Here is a 15,213-nt window from a genome sequence, read left to right as displayed (position 1 = left end):
CAGCAGTCCCCGGTGATGCGCAAGTGAGTGTCTCCGCGCAGCGCCACAGAGAGCACAGCAAGTTGCCTGCCACTTCCTCTTTCTCAGGCTGACTAACGCTCGGCGCCCGCCCAGCACGTCCGGCTCCCGGGGGGCGTGGCCACAGCCCGAAGGGGCGGGGAAATACTCTTATTCGGCCTTATATGGGCAGCCACGTCACAGGCTGTACACCCATTCACATAAAACGCTGAGCTGCCAGCGGAATCCCCGGCTTCTGGGGCGGCGAGTGGCCGGGCCGGGTGCCGAGCGTGAAGGGCGGGAAAGAAGAGTTGAGCGGTCGCTCCGGCGCCGGGCTCGGTGGGCCGGCCGCAGGCCCGCGGGTCGCCCTCCCGGGCCTCGCCGGCGGGCACCCTGGCTGTGGGCACCTGCGGGGCGCACTGCGCGGGGCCGCTGGGCGGCGGCGGCGGCATGAAGGTCACGTCGCTCGACGGGCGCCAGCTGCGCAAGATGCTCCGCAAGGAGGCTGCGGCGCGCTGTGTGGTGCTCGACTGCCGGCCCTACCTGGCCTTCGCCGCCTCGAGCGTGCGCGGCTCGCTCAACGTCAACCTCAACTCGGTGGTGTTGCGGCGGGCCCGCGGAGGCGCGGTGTCGGCGCGCTACGTGCTGCCGGACGAGGCGGCGCGCGCGCGGCTGCTGCAGGAGGGCGGCGGCGGCGTGGCGGCCGTGGTCGTGCTGGACCAGGGCAGCCGCCACTGGCAGAAGCTGCGCGAGGAGAGCGCCGCGCGCGTTGTGCTCACCTCGCTGCTCGCCTGTCTGCCCGCCGGCCCGCGGGTCTACTTCCTCAAAGGTGAGCGCGTCGGGGACGCCGGTCCCCTGTCACCGTCCGCGCCGGGACGGCCCCGGGCTCTGGGGTCCCCTGCTGGCGCCGGGCGCCTTCCTTGACGCTAGAACCCGAGCGGTTCTCCGCTGGCGGGAGTCTGCACCTTGGGGCTTGACGTGCTCTAGGGAGGGCACTGCTAGTGTCAGCGCTCACAGCTTCCCCACTCGAGTTCCTCGAAAGCGCTTGACGATCGGCCTTTCGGCCCGGGTGGGTGGGGTGGGGTTGCTTACGCAGCCGGGGGCGCTGCTTCTCAGCTGGGGGTCGGTCGCCTAGTGCTGGGCGCGGGCCGGCTTTCCTGGCGCCGACTTCACCGCTCTCGCTGGGGCCTACGCTCTGGAGCCGTCCTGATGGACAGATCTGGAGGGATCAGCAGGTCGTAACACCCTCACCCCCGAAGTGTGGCGCCGCGGTGTCCCCTTTTCTCCCTCCTGCACGATTAACGTATGTTAGGCTGTGTCGTCTTCGACCCTCTTGCCTTTTTGACCCTGGCGAGTCCCTCTCCTCCCCTCCCCTTCCTTTCCATTTCATTTTATTGCTTTTTATTGTTCTTTGGCTTCCCCTTCTCCCCTCCCAGGCCTTTCTCTCGCTCCGTTTGGAGCTGACACCCTTTTCACCTCCTCTCCCCCACCCCAGGATCATCTGTACTGGTCGTGGGCCAAACCCGGCGGGCCTAACGCTGTCTGCCAGGGGTGGTAGGAAGGCTGGCCAGCGAGCCAGGACACGTGAGAGGTGCCACAGGGTGGCTGTGAAGGGGATTGCGTCGCATTTGGTTTGAGATCCCCAGAAGCTGCTTCACCAGTCTGCCCATTCCACCTGCTGGGGGAGATGACGTTGGTGGTGGGTGGGTGATTTACTCTCAGACTCCAGAATATTGATTTCTGTGTCACTTCCTATAACTGCTGCCGCCTTGTATTTGAGTCCTTTGTAACCTCAAACGTATTGAAGGCATAGCCTGTAGGGCAGACATGAGGACTCAGCCTAGGCTGCGCCGGCCGACTCTGACGGGGACACCTGGAGATGTAACACTGATGTGGTTCAGAGCTCAGGTGCAGTGAGCTGAGAGAGTGAGAGCGCTGTTTTAAAACCGTGCGACTTGTGGAGTTTTACACATTCCAGGCCAGGAGATTCCAGAGGCACACGGGCAGCTCCCACCTCTGTTAGCACCTCCTACAGACGGTCCCCTGTTGATTCCTGTTAGGGAAACAACAGAGGCAGAAGATAATGATATTCCTCTTTTACCCAGCCTCAGCCCCCAGGAGATGGAGAGTGCCCTCCAAGCTCTGCAGAGATTTTTCACACATAGTCCCTGATTTCTTTTTGATATGCTTTTTGTCTCCGCTTCTTAGCAGTGAGTACAGAAAAAGCTTCTGCCTCTCCAGTAGCACGAAAGATACATTCCAGGAAACCCTTCCGGGTCCTACCTCTGCTCCCCACCCCTCTGCAGGGGGCCACGCTAGCAGTTTGGAAGTTATTGCCACAGGAAGTAGGCAGCTCTGTAGACTCACATCTCAGAAAAATTAATGTTTAAAAAAATTTTTTTAATGTAAGTAACATACAGCACAAAGGCTGTACAATGAAAAGTGGATCTTCTGCACACCCTAGAACTCAGTTCTACTCCCCAGAGACAACAGTCAACTATTTCTTGTTCATCTTTAGATAAATTAATTTTCCATGAGTAAAAATAAAATGATTTTGTATATTTCCTGTTCCTGCCTCTTTCATCTAACTAGATCTTGAGAGATTTGTCCATATCAGAGCATACGTGTCCTATTCACTTTTTAAACCCATCCCCTGGTGATAGCCAGTAAGTAGGTTGCTTCCAGCCTTAGTATTTGAAGCAGTGTGGGAGAGTATACCTTTGTCCAAATGCTTTTGCATGTGCACTATCTTTCAGTAAAATTATGAGAATTGCCACGTCGAAAGTTATGTCCGTTTTAAATTTCAGTAGAAATTGCTTAATACTTACCCTTATAACAGTACTAAACTTTAAGTTGTTGCCAAAGAAAACTTTTTCTTTACCTGACTCACATCCAGATAAGAGTTCAGGTTTTTAATCTAGTGGCATCCCAGATCGTGGGGCAAACCATTTTTTTTGGCCACGCAGCATGTGGAATCTAATTTCCTCAACCAGGGATCAAACCCACGCCCCCTGCACTGGAAGCACGGAGTGTTAACCACAGGACTGCCAGGGAAGTCCTGCAATGCCTTTTACACTTCCCTCAATGCCCTCCAGTCCCAAAAAAACCCACTAAAATGAGATGACCGAACGGCATTGTCAGTGCGTATTTATATATAGTGTCCGTGTGCTTTCTCTGCTCAGTTCCCCTGGTAATGCGGTGGTGATCAAAAACAGAATCACTCTGAAGAGGATTGAAGCTGCCAAAAGAATTGCCACGGCTCTTGGAGTTCAAGTGAGGCACCAGAGAGGAATGTTCTGTCTCTCCACGCCTCTGATGGGAGTGGGTGAAAGACAGACCATCTAATCTATAGGACTCCTGACCCCAGCTAGAAGAGGCAGGACCCTGTTTATCTGTCCCTCAACTACACTGAGACTTTGTCTGCCTGCCTTATTTTGTCAACAGGCAGGCAGGACCCAGCCCACACCCGCACCTCCTGTCTGTCCTCCTAACAGCCAACTCTTTTTATTATTATTATTATTTTAATTTATTTTATTTTTGGCTGTGTTGGGTCTTCATGGCTGCCCGTGGGCTTTCTAGTTGCAGCGAGCGAGGGCTACTCTTCGTTGCGGTGCACGGGCTTCTCATTGTGGTGGCTTCTCGTTGCAGAGCACGGGCTCTAGGCACACGGGCTTCAGTAGTTGTGGCACGCAGGCTCAGTAGTTGTGGCTCAATGAACTCTAGAGTGCAGGCTCAGTCATTGTGGCACACGGGCTTAGTTGCTCCAGGGCATGTGGGATCTTCCCAGACCAGGGCTCGAACCCGTGTCCCCTGCATTGGCAGGCGGATTCTTAACCACTGTGCCACCAGGGAAGCCCAACAGCCAACTCTTAAGTGCTCTGTTTAAAGCCAAGAGATGGGGTGGCCTGAAGGCTTCTCTTTCCCAAGCTTCATTCTGAAGTTTGAGAGGGCCTGGGCCACTCTTACTTCAGATTCCCATCCCCTATCACTCAGTTTGTCTCCTGGGACTCAAAATGTTGAGGCCCAGGCACAGGAAGTGATTTGCTAACTATAGGGACACCTCTTCGGAGGAAGCTGAGGGTCAGTGTAAGTGTGGTTTCTTTCTGCCTTCTGGGAGGGAAGGGGGTGGGGGCAATGGTGGGGAGGGAGGGAAAACTAAGCCACAGACACCTTCAAACTTTCCACCTCCGCCTCCCTCCGGCATGGCCTGTCATCATGACCGGGAACGTGGTCATTGTGGAGGTCCAGAAGCTCATTTGGGAAGGCCCAATTGGCTATTTGTTGAAGTGACCACAGGGGAGATTTGGGTGTGCTAAATGGGGTTGGGGGCAGTTCCAGCAAGCTGAGAGGAAGCAGTAATAGCTAGATGACTCATTCTAGGAATTGGCTGTAGCTTCTGGGAGAGAGCTGGAGACTGCCGTGTAATCCATTAACCATTTGCCTACTGCAGGGGTTTAAAAAACCACCATGTGCTCCACTGTGGGGCTATTACAACACCAAAAGACAGAAGAAAAAAAGGGGGCCTTTTTGGAAAAATACATGGTCTCAGAATGCTTATTTAATTGATGATTTAGGGAATTCCTAATTCCTGGCAGCACTTTCACTGCCAGGGCCCAGGTTCAATCCCTGGTCAGGGAACTAAGATCCCATAAGCTGGGAACTAGGATCTCACAAGCTGTGCAGCATGGACCAAAAAAAACAAAAAAAAAATTGATGATTTGACCCCAAGTGAATTCTCTGGGCCAGAAAAAGAAGCAGGTTTTCTGGAGGCTCTTGGAAGTGTCTTAGGTCCCTTTGGATTGGAAGCAAAGTGTTTCCCCACACAAGTCTGGCCTATGCACCCAGCAGCATTTGGCATTCTGAGGCTTCGAGGCCAGTGTTTCGTTTGGTTCTTCCCTACCTCGTGTGTGGGCCTGAGAACTTACCTACTCAAGTTTCTATGACTCGGTCAGAGAGTAGTTTTTACCTTAAGTGATCTGATCCATTTGGAGAAGTTTAAATATAGTTAGGATTTTTATAGAATCATACCTGCCAGGTATGAGGGTGTGTGTGTGTGTGTAGCTGGGGAGAAAGTTCAGGAGGGGAGGGTCATAAGATAAAGGGAGAGTAGGTGGTCATCAAGGAGAAAGAAGGAGTTTTTACTTAAGGAGTTAAGAATTAAGTTCAGAAGGCCTCATTGCTCTGGTTTGGAAGGTAATTAACTAGATTGATTACATTGGACCTATGGAGAGGATTGTCAGCAGTGTTCTTAGCACCTTGGCAAAGAGAAAGGGCAGAGCTGTTTTATTGCCCTGAGTTTAAACCTCGTGTTAGCCCCCATTCCCTTATGAATAGAGGAGGTTTCGTCTATAATCCAGTTTAGAGCTAAGGGACTAGGGATGAACCAGACCAGTTTAGAGTCTCATTTACAAATTACTGAAATTCTGCATAATCACACCTGCATTTTAGGTAAATGAGAGAAAACAGCTTTTGTTTTCTGGAGGGATTTGGTTAATATTTGCCACATGTCAGATATATTTCCTTTCACAGTTTAAGCTTCTTCTGATAGGCATAGAAAACTTTCATTTCTTCTATGCCTATCTTCTGATAGGCATAGAAAACTTTCATCACTGCCTTTCTGAATTATAGCTTTTTAGGAGAGAGAGAGTGTGTATGTGTGTGTGTGTGTGTGTGTGTGTGTCTGTGGAGCCCGTTTCTATTCTAAAACTATTACTTGTTTTGGCTCAATTTTTTAATATGACCAAAATGTATAGTAGCTGAATATTTTTTTTACTATTCCACACTCAGGGTATGGATCAATTCTGGGCATTTTCTGACAGCCTGAGAAAAATCGATGCTTATATCTCTCTTGCCTTTTTTTTGTCTTTTAGGGGGATATGAGACTTTCCACTCGGAATATCCTGAGTGTTGCGTGGACGTAAAACCCATTTCACCAGAGAAGGTTGAAACCGAGACAGCCCTCATCAGTCAGTGTGGGAAGTCAGTGCTCAACATCAGCTACAGGCCGGCTTATGACCAGGTACACGGTGTGGAAGTACCGTCCCGGCTCCTGGCTCTGTTCCTTGCACAGCACCCTGGCTCTTCCACTCCCTGCTCAGCAACCTTGGTTGGTTCGTTTGCGGATCAGGGAGTTGGCAGAGGCCTCTAGCTTTAGAGAGCCTCTGTTGCTTGCCAACTTGAGTTTCCATCTAAGAGTAAATGGGCTTCCTTCCAGCAAATAAGCTGACAAGAGCAAATGCGCTTCAGGACGCTCCCTGGCTTCTGGCAAAAAGTGGAAGCGAAATATACATTATTGTTAGCTGGCCTGGGAGGTGCAGAGAAGCTTTGAAATATCGGTTTAGGTTTCCCTGAAGACGTTTCAGAGCTGACTTTCAGGCTTCCTGTGTTGATCTTCTTCGTAACTGTTCATGCTCTGCAGTTTCTGCAAACCAACCGAGTACCTGTAAAGGCGTGTCTAGGTATTTTTAACTGAAGGAGGAAGATTGGGGGAGGGTTGTATAGAAATTACTATTTGGATGGCTAAGCAGCCTCCCCTAGGGGTTTCTGATGCTTATAATTCCATAAATTCTGAAACCAGAGATCAAGACACACTAGAGGATTTCATGTGTCTACAAACATGTGGGTTTCTTCCCTTCAAAGAACTGTACCTTCTGGCAACTCATTAGAGGAAGAAAAAGTGGACGGCTCAGGCAGGGGTTACCTATACAATGCAGGAGGATGTGGAAAAAGCCAGCAAGGACCCAAATCTGCAGAAAACAGAGATCAAAACCTACCTTCCCATTTTACAGAGGGAAAAACTGTCACAGCTGGTGGGATGATTGATTTTGCCAAGAATCCTGCAGCTGGGTTCATGGCCACACTAGGCCCAGAACTCCCTTCTCTTAACTCCTTGTTCTGGTTCTTTTCAGGACCCTGTTCTGCTTTCCACATGCCTTCTTTTGGAAGAGGGCCATTCTAGGCATCTGACTTGGTAGGAGGAGCTTTTTGCACAAAAAGCTCTTTGCACAAAATAAGAACATACCCAAATCATAGAAGGAAGATTTCTAGATACTGTGTAAGATGCCAGCTGCCTGCCAAGAGCAGAGCTCTGCCCCTGGGGATAAACTTCCAAATACAGCCAGGTGGCTTTTCCTTGAATGGAAACCTATTAGCTTGGCGAGGTGCCAGGGTTATTATTTTGTTTTCTTTTATTAAAATTAGTGTATGATGAACCCTGGACTTTCAAGCCATGGGCATCCGGCTTAGCTGAATTTCTATTTTTGTTTGTTTGTTTGGGTGGTGTTTTCCTCCTCCATTCTCAGAAAGTGAAAGAGAAACGAGAATTTGCAGGATGTTGTGAAAGCACAGCAGACCTTTGGCCAAGCAAGGACTAGGGAGGCCCTAGTGTGTTTCCACGGTTCATCTGGGGAACCCCCTAGTGCTACTCTTAGTAGCGCTTCTGCCTTGAGAGAAGCCGGGTGAGGTCGTGTTAACCTTTGGGGTTTCTGAAGGCCTTTGGTTTCTTCCTCTTGAGTCTAAAAAGAAGATTCAAAAAAGGAAAGAAACATGGTTTCAGGGGTGTTGGGCTAAGCTCCAGGAGAAATTGAGTAGGTTCCCAGGCCCGGTGTGTCAGCATTTTCCAGGCTCTAAAGAGAGGGAGAGATGTATGTAGGTACACCTAAAGTGTTAAGCTCAGGGGCCAGCTATTAAAAATACTGGTTACTATTACTACCTTTTGTAAAATCTCTATAACTTTCTTTCAAGTGGCCAAACTGGCCTTTGCCTTAAACACCTGACTTCTCAGGAAAGAAAAAGCAAACACCCATGCGGGGTAATTTGAGAACTGCCTTCTCCTGGCCCTCGTCCCGTGCCCCTTTCCCTATTGTGGGTCTGGCAGAGAGTTTCCATTCTACTCTTATTCCAGGACAGGAAATGGAAACACAGGAAGCGGATGGATGATATGGGAAAGGCTGCCAAAGACACAGCCACTGTCACCCCAGCTCAGTGTTTTCCCTCTAAATCTCCAGGGGCTCCCATTGTTCCAAGTATGGAACAATGGCTTTTCTTGCCACCCTGGAAATGCTGAGACTGCCAGAGTCTGACTAGCTAGCTGTTCTTTTTAGCTTTTCCTCAGGGTAGATGGTCTCTGGTTCTTTGGGGATCCTTCTTAACTAGAAACCTCAGGTATAGGTGGTCTCCCAAAAGGGTGAAGATGTCCGCGTCTCTCACCAAAACTCAACCCCACGAGAAGATCAGGCCTGGGACTTCCCTGGCAGTCCAGTGGTTAAGACTCCACGCTTCCATTGCACGGGGCACGGGTTTGATCCCTGGTTGGGGAACTAAGATCCTGCAGCCTGCATGCCACGCAGCGCAGCACAGCCAAAAAAAAAAAAAAAAAAAGGATCAGGCCCTGCTCATGGCCTAACAGCTTTTCATTATCTGAGGATTTTGGATAGATAGTGGTCATTTTCACTTCTGAGAAGTTTACTTTTTTGGGGGACGGGGGAAGCATATTTTAACATCTCTGAGCTCCAAATGCATCTTAGGATCAACAGTGTCCTAGGTTTGATGAAACACATTTTATATATATATATATATAAAACGTCAGGATTGTAAAGGAGGGGGCTCACCTTGTTGAACCATTTTCCATTTTATCTAGAAGGAAACCGAGGCTGCCCCCAAGGTTAAAGGACTCACTCTGGCACTCTCAGGGCAGCTAGAACTATAGCACGGGCCTCTCAAGTCTTCCATCACACCACCCTCTTCTCATCCTTGTCAGTATAGGAAGGCTGCCGGCATTTCCTACCACCTCAATATATATAAGAAAATGAAAATCTTAGCTGTGTGGGATTTGCTGTCACTGAGTCACAAGGCAGTAATGTAGGGTAGAGAGTTTACCAGGACAGAGGCTCCACCCACACACTCTTGGGTGAACTGCGCTGACTCTGAGCTCTCTACCTGGAAACCAGAAAGGGAACCTCCCACCTGAAAACAAATAGGTCAGCGTTGTTTTGTTTCTTCTCCCCAAAGAGCAAGCTAATCCAACATTTCCTGGTTGTCCTCCTTTGCCCCTCCTTCCAGGGCGGCCCAGTTGAAATCCTTCCGTTCCTGTACCTTGGAAGTGCCTACCATGCGTCCAAGTGTGAGTTCCTCGCCAACCTGCACATCACGGCTCTGCTGAATGTCTCACGACGGACCTCTGAGGCCTGCACGACCCACCTACACTACAAATGGATCCCCGTGGAAGACAGCCATGCGGCTAACATCAGCTCCCACTTTCAAGAAGCAATAGATTTCATTGGTAGGTGCAGCCATTCCCCCTCAGTTGTTTTGGGGGCCCCCTAGGGGAGCGTGTTCTTGGATTTTGATGTACTGATGGGGGTTCCCGTCAGTGAGAAGAAAAGCATCTTGTTGTAGAGCCAACTTGGCTCGTTGGATGCACCGACCAAAACGACAGAGGGGAGGATTTGAGTTGCTATTAATAGGAGCTTTAATTTGCAAGATAAATGAATTACTACAATTTTATAGCAATACTCTGTCGCTCTTGTTAGTGTTTCTGGCTGGGCGGGAAGCAGGGTGCATCCGTGTGTGAGGCTCCATGCCGGGGAAGCAGGGGAGGGAAAGAACCACCCAAACTGCTTCTGCGTAGGTTGGGATATTTTTGAAAACAAACAGAAGGACTGAGAGAGCACTCCTTACGCACTGAGCCCCCAGGGCCCTGGCAGCTTTCCACGGTTTTTGGCAAACTGCTTTGGGGGCAATTGTTTTGCATTTTCAGCTGATTTGGGACTAAAGATAGCGCTCGTCTCAAGCTCTGTGCTTTATGCACAGAGAAGTTGGCATCTTTTTGCATCCTTTGTACGTTCCGTGAGGCAGTTATCATTTACTCCATCGTGTAGGCCTGGAAACCTCTCGTCCCTCTGCCTAGAAAGGGCTTTGGGCCTTGGGATTCCAACTCCTCGAACAAGCTGGATTGTTCTTTCATTGGACATCTCTGTTTCCCTCAACCATCTCCCCTGGGGGCTGGACTGACTTTTTTGTGTCTCAGATTTGCAAGCACCCACCACTCCCCATCCTTGTGGGCTTGCCTCCCTTTCCAGAGTCCTTCTTTCCCTTTAACATGCATAGCTGTTGAAGCTGAGCAGTGATCTTCCTGCCTCGTGCTCTGAGGGATGTTGGAGGGAGAAAGGCCGGTGCTGGGTGCAGCAATGATTACTTAGTGCAGGGAGCCGTTAAAGGCCCCCCTTCCACCACGTGGTGAGCCCTCTGCTCAGCACACACAATCTCTACTCCACAGAAGCCTGCAGAGAAACTCACCAGAGGCAAAAGGCCGAGCCTGCCTCCCTGTTCCCTGAACCTCTGGGCTGCGATGGTTCCTTTGGAGTCTCTGAGAGACAGTCAAGATGATGGGGTCAGGGTGGGAAACCCTTGACTTGTTCTCCCTGTCCCTGGGAATGCCTTGCCCTTGTCAGCCTGTTATTCAATTATCTAGATAGCTTCTCAGTGAAGTCATGAAACCCGCCCCCATCACTTCTCAGAAGCCTCCCTCCCCATCCTGTGTGTGCATTGTGTCTGGGTACACAACCGCACAAACCCACAGCATTCTGAAGGCACACGAGATGCCTTTCCCCAGACTCCTTGCCCTCCTGAAGGAAGGAGGGACTGAGGCCGAATCATGCATTGACCCCTTCCGAGGGCCACGTAGAAGGCAAGCCCCCAGGGGTGAAGTGGGATCCAGAAGCAATACACTGTAGGCCCTTTGCTTTCTGGGATTTGGCTCTGGGCCAATTAAAAGCTAGACTACCAGCTTTTTGCTGGTGGAGGAGCAAAAGAAGGTTGGAGTCACGACCCTATAATCCTAGGAACTTGGAGTCTCTTTTGAACTAATTTACAGGAACTTTTTTTTTTTTTCTTTTGAATCAGAGACTGGGGCACTTCTAATGAGGAACCCTGGGGTGTCCTTTGGGATTTTCATTCTGTTGGGGAGACTCCAGGTTCCTCCCTGACTCCTCAGAAACTGGATCTTTCAGATCTTAGAGATGCATTTGCAAATTTCTTGAACTTGAGGAGGGAGGTGGGTAAGGGGGCTGACTTTTTATTTGCCCTTCAAAATCTTAAATGTTGTTGCATACTGTGGCCTTACATAGTGCCATGGACATCTAACTTCCTGTGATGTAATTGTTTCCTCACTAGCAAGAGAGGGAATTGGAAAGACTCTTTTTTGTGGTTTTTATTTGATGTGTATATGTGTTTAACCTTTTGCCCCTGCTCATTTTTAACAGTTGGAGCTCTTTTGGGGGGAGGAGTAGAACAGAAAAGGAGGGCACCCCGCTTTTGTCATATTGAGCTAATGAATGCTAACTGAAGGTGGTAGCTTTATAGCAGTGACTCCCATTGTTGTGCAAGATGGAGTTTGCCAAAGCCATTTATATCCTCCGTCTAGTAAGCGTTACTTAGCCAAGGCTATAATTAGTGGCTGTGCACTATTTATTGTATGTTTGCTTGGTTGGGAACCCTCGGTGCTGAGCCAAGCATCCCACCCTGGCACAGCCAAACAGGGATCCCGGGGAGGATGGAAGGCCTCAACCAGGATGAGGGCTAGGTCATCACCATTAGAATCAGACCCCGAGAGGCAGGAATTGCTTCTCCAAGTCAGTCTTTGAGCCTGGGACCCTCTCAGGGAAATGTGAATGTGCAACGAAAACTTGCATGCAGCTTCAAAGATTTTCCAAAGTCTTCTTGAAACGCATCCGTGGAACCCGAGTTAAGATGGCATCCCCAGGAAGGAGTTACTCCAGGTCCAGCACCTCCAGTGGCAGAACCTGTGAAAGCATCCTGGAGAACTAAGGATTGTGAAGGTCCTACACAGAGATAGACATCATGGTGGGACCCTAAAGTCTATCCTCAGCAGTGGAGGTTAAAGACTGGCAAAAGCCTGGTGTGGGACCACAGACGTTGAGCAGGGAGGATGATTTGATTACTAGGTCACTTTTTTTTTTAATTCTTTAATTAAATCCAGTTGCCTTTGAGTTCCAATCCCAATTCATTTCCACTGTCTTTTCTTTCTTCCAGACTGTGTCAGGGAAAAGGGAGGCAAGGTCCTGGTTCACTGTGAGGCTGGGATCTCCCGCTCACCCACCATCTGCATGGCTTACCTCATGAAGACCAAGCAGTTCCACCTAAAGGACGCCTTTGATTACATCAAGCAGAGGAGGAGTGTGGTCTCGCCCAACTTCAGCTTCATGGGCCAGCTCCTACAGTATGAGTCCGAGATCCTGCCTTGCGCGCCTAGCCCCCAGGCTCCCTCCTCCCAAGGGGAGGCAGCCGGCCCTTCGTTCATAGCCCATTTACAGACACTGAGCCCTGACGTGCAGGGTTCCTACTGCACATTCCCTACCTCGGTGCTGGCACCGTTGCCCACCCACTCAACGGTCTCAGAGCTCAGCCAGAGCCCCATGGCCACAGCCACATCCTGCTAAGACCAGAGTGGGAAAACCAGCCCAGCTCCAAGAACAACTGTGATTTTGTATTTTGACTCGTGGACATTTCATACGTGTGCAATACTGAAGACCTCACTCTGTCCTGCTGTCCTGGTGGGACCAGTGAAGGGTCACCAGGTTTGCAAACAAACTTCAGACTGACCTCGGGGATAGGTTCTTGGGACTGAAGGAAGGCCAAGCCATTATGAGAGCACAGCACGTGCTGACTACTGTATTTCCAGACCCCCTGCCCTCAGGACTGCCCAGTCTTTGCACCTCAAAGTTTGCCTTTTCATTTCAAGCATAAGGCAATAAATACCTGCAGCAATATGAGAGAAAGCAGTTGCTGGACCAGGAGAAAAGGCAGTAGCAAAGCCAATTCATTTTGAAGGAAGCACAATTTCCACCTTATTTTTTTAACTTTGGCAGTCTCCGTATCTGTCTGTGTTGCTTCAGGGCATAAGCTGATCACCACCTAGTCAGGAAAGTAACCCTACAGGGTTTTAGGGACATGATGTATATGCTCGTTTGAACCCTCAGATGTTTTTGAGACTCTGTCTTGGGTCAGGTGGAGTCATTTGGGTGAAGTAGTGAGACAGTAACACTTCTGGTTTCCTCTTCACTGTGGGTTTTACCCTGACTTTGGACTTTGGCATGATTCTTACTCATACTTGAACCTTTCTCGTTGCACCTCTCCTCAAAGCAACTCTGGCGTCATTTGAAAAGAGTTCTTTAGACCATAGACCAACAATCACCCCTTTGAGGTGGTGGCACTGGGTGCCAGGAGAGAAAGGGTACCCACTGTCTGAGTCAGTGGCATTGAAACGGTTGTCACCCCAGCTTGCTGTCCTTACATGTGCTTGTCTGGTCTCTGGTGACACTTGTTTTCTTCCCTGCCCCTTGGGGTTGTCTTCAAGCTGTTGACTTCTGGGATTTGCAGATTTCTCAATGTGGTACTACTTCTTTTTTGTCTGTAGGTTATTTCTCCAGGGGAAAAGGCAATAATTTCCTAAAATCCATATGAATGTGAAGAAAAGCAGTATGTTACTGGTTGTTGATGTTGTTGCTTTTTATAGTGCAAAATAAAAATAGTGAGAAGAACAAAAACGCTTCTTCATGTTGGTGAGTTGGGGTAAGGCAGGGATACACTGAGGCGGGGCCCAGCCTGCCTCACTGGGTTTTATTTCCGAATGAACGCTAAGGTGATGGTGGTGGGTGTGCAGTTGGAGGCATGAGGCTGTGCGTCTGCTCACGAGCTGGTGATCTTAGCAATACAGAATAATGCTTTCCTGTTGGGAGGTTTCCCTTGGCTCACTTGCAAGAGAACTCCTTAGGCTCAGGCCACATGGAGACGTGGTCAGAGCATCCGCCCACGCTGGGCTCTTTGTGAGCCCCAGGCAGAGTTCAACTTGAACCTCCACTTCTTCATCCATGAAATGAGTGAACTAAGCTAGTTGATCCCAAAAGCCCCTTAGAGCTCAAGACCCTTGATTCCAGCAAACCTGAGTGGCAAGTTTGTGGTCAGCCCCCTCCCTCCAGTGCCTGGCATGTGGCAGACTCTCAGAAAAGTTTGGAAAAACGACCAAGGGACAGATAAGTGAACTAGGTAAAGGTTTACCTTAAATGCCTGTTCTCCCTCTTTTACCCTTGGAATTAATTCTTCCAGATAATTCCCTCAGGAGTTCCTAGGTAAATCCCTCAATGAGTTGATTTAAATCCAAGGCTGAATCAACTTGCCTTCTGAGTAATTTCCTCTGTGTGGTGGAGGAAGGAAGGGGAAATATTTGCGTATTCCCGTGGCTTATGCCTCTGCTCCAGCCTAACTCTTGGGGCCTGTTTCCTAATCAAGGGGAACGGGAAATTGGCTGGGAATGATACCATACTTGCCTGACACAGGGATTCCAATCCATACCACCTGATTATGGCGGGGGGGGGGGGGCGTCCAGAGAGGCCTCCAGCTCCCCCACAGCAAGCACCATGTCAACAAATAGCAAGATGGCGGCCGAGCCCAGGGTAGCCCAGCTCTTTCTACACGTCTCACCTCAAAGACTTTGCTTGAGACTTTGCTCCCCACACACCTTTCCTTCCCCACTGGTCCTTGGAGAGTCCTCAGATAAGAATGTCACCCAGACTGGGGTAGCTGCATTTGCTTCAGCCTGCACCCCTCATCTGCATAATCTAAGCACGGTTTCCAGGGGAAGAAAGTGGAGTGAAGGGCACTGTATAGAAGGAAGAAATCCTGGGTTCTAGCCCTCACCCTGCCCCTGACTCTAGTGCTTTAGAGCTAATCTCTAATCTTGCTGGACCAAACTTCAGGGCTTGGTCTGCCTGAGGTCCCTCCCTGGTTTCATATCTCTGAGTCTCCGCTCTGCCTTGGAATGTGTCCCATTGTGTGGGCCTGTCCAGGTGCTGAGTGGCTGGAGGGGCCGCAAGCAGGGAGAGCCAGGGAGGGGGAAGCTGGATGCAGGCTGGGGTGATGTGCTAAGCCGCAGCCCACTTGCTGACATTTGCTTTATTGCATTAAATTCTTTCTCTGAAGGGTGAGTAAGTCCTCTAAATCAGGCATATGAGGATTGCTCATAAGCCAGTGAGTCACTGGAGGGTAAGCCAAGTGAAGCCCCACAGCTGGGGATGGCTCCGTAACTCTCACTCCCTTAATAGTCTTCTTATTAATTACACCTCCATTTTTGCCAAGACCAACTTTACATTGGCTTCCAGTGCCAGGTGGAGAATTAAAGCTGGTGTTATCCAGTTCCTT

At 49.9% G+C, this 15,213-nt stretch overlaps 1 protein-coding gene across 1 annotated transcript; it reads left to right on the top strand.

Moving 5' to 3' along the window:
* The first annotated feature begins 302 nt into the window (after window positions 1-302).
* DUSP5 (dual specificity phosphatase 5) lies at window positions 303-13,548 on the top strand. Its single transcript, XM_060034086.1, has 4 exons — window positions 303-826; window positions 5,868-6,016; window positions 9,058-9,277; window positions 12,049-13,548. The coding sequence occupies exons 1-4, from the start codon at window positions 448-450 to the stop codon at window positions 12,453-12,455; spliced, it is 1,155 nt and encodes a 384-aa protein (XP_059890069.1). The 5' UTR covers window positions 303-447; the 3' UTR covers window positions 12,456-13,548.
* The last annotated feature ends 1,665 nt before the right edge of the window (window positions 13,549-15,213 follow it).

Source organism: Delphinus delphis, chromosome 16, assembly GCF_949987515.2.
Source record: "Delphinus delphis chromosome 16, mDelDel1.2, whole genome shotgun sequence".
NCBI lineage: Eukaryota > Metazoa > Chordata > Mammalia > Artiodactyla > Delphinidae > Delphinus > Delphinus delphis.
Note: the sequence above shows the minus strand (reverse complement) of the source record. Positions and strands in the feature narration are given on the sequence as shown.

Bases quoted from the DNA above. Each gene is read 5' to 3' on its own strand.
- DUSP5 (XM_060034086.1), top strand. From the start codon at position 448: ATGAAGGTCACGTCGCTCGACGGGCGCCAGCTGCGCAAGATGCTCCGC. The intron at 827-5,867 runs GTGAGCGCGTCG...TTTGTCTTTTAG, and splicing joins GCGGGTCTACTTCCTCAAAG to GGGGATATGAGACTTTCCAC. The intron at 6,017-9,057 runs GTACACGGTGTG...CCCTCCTTCCAG, and splicing joins ACAGGCCGGCTTATGACCAG to GGCGGCCCAGTTGAAATCCT.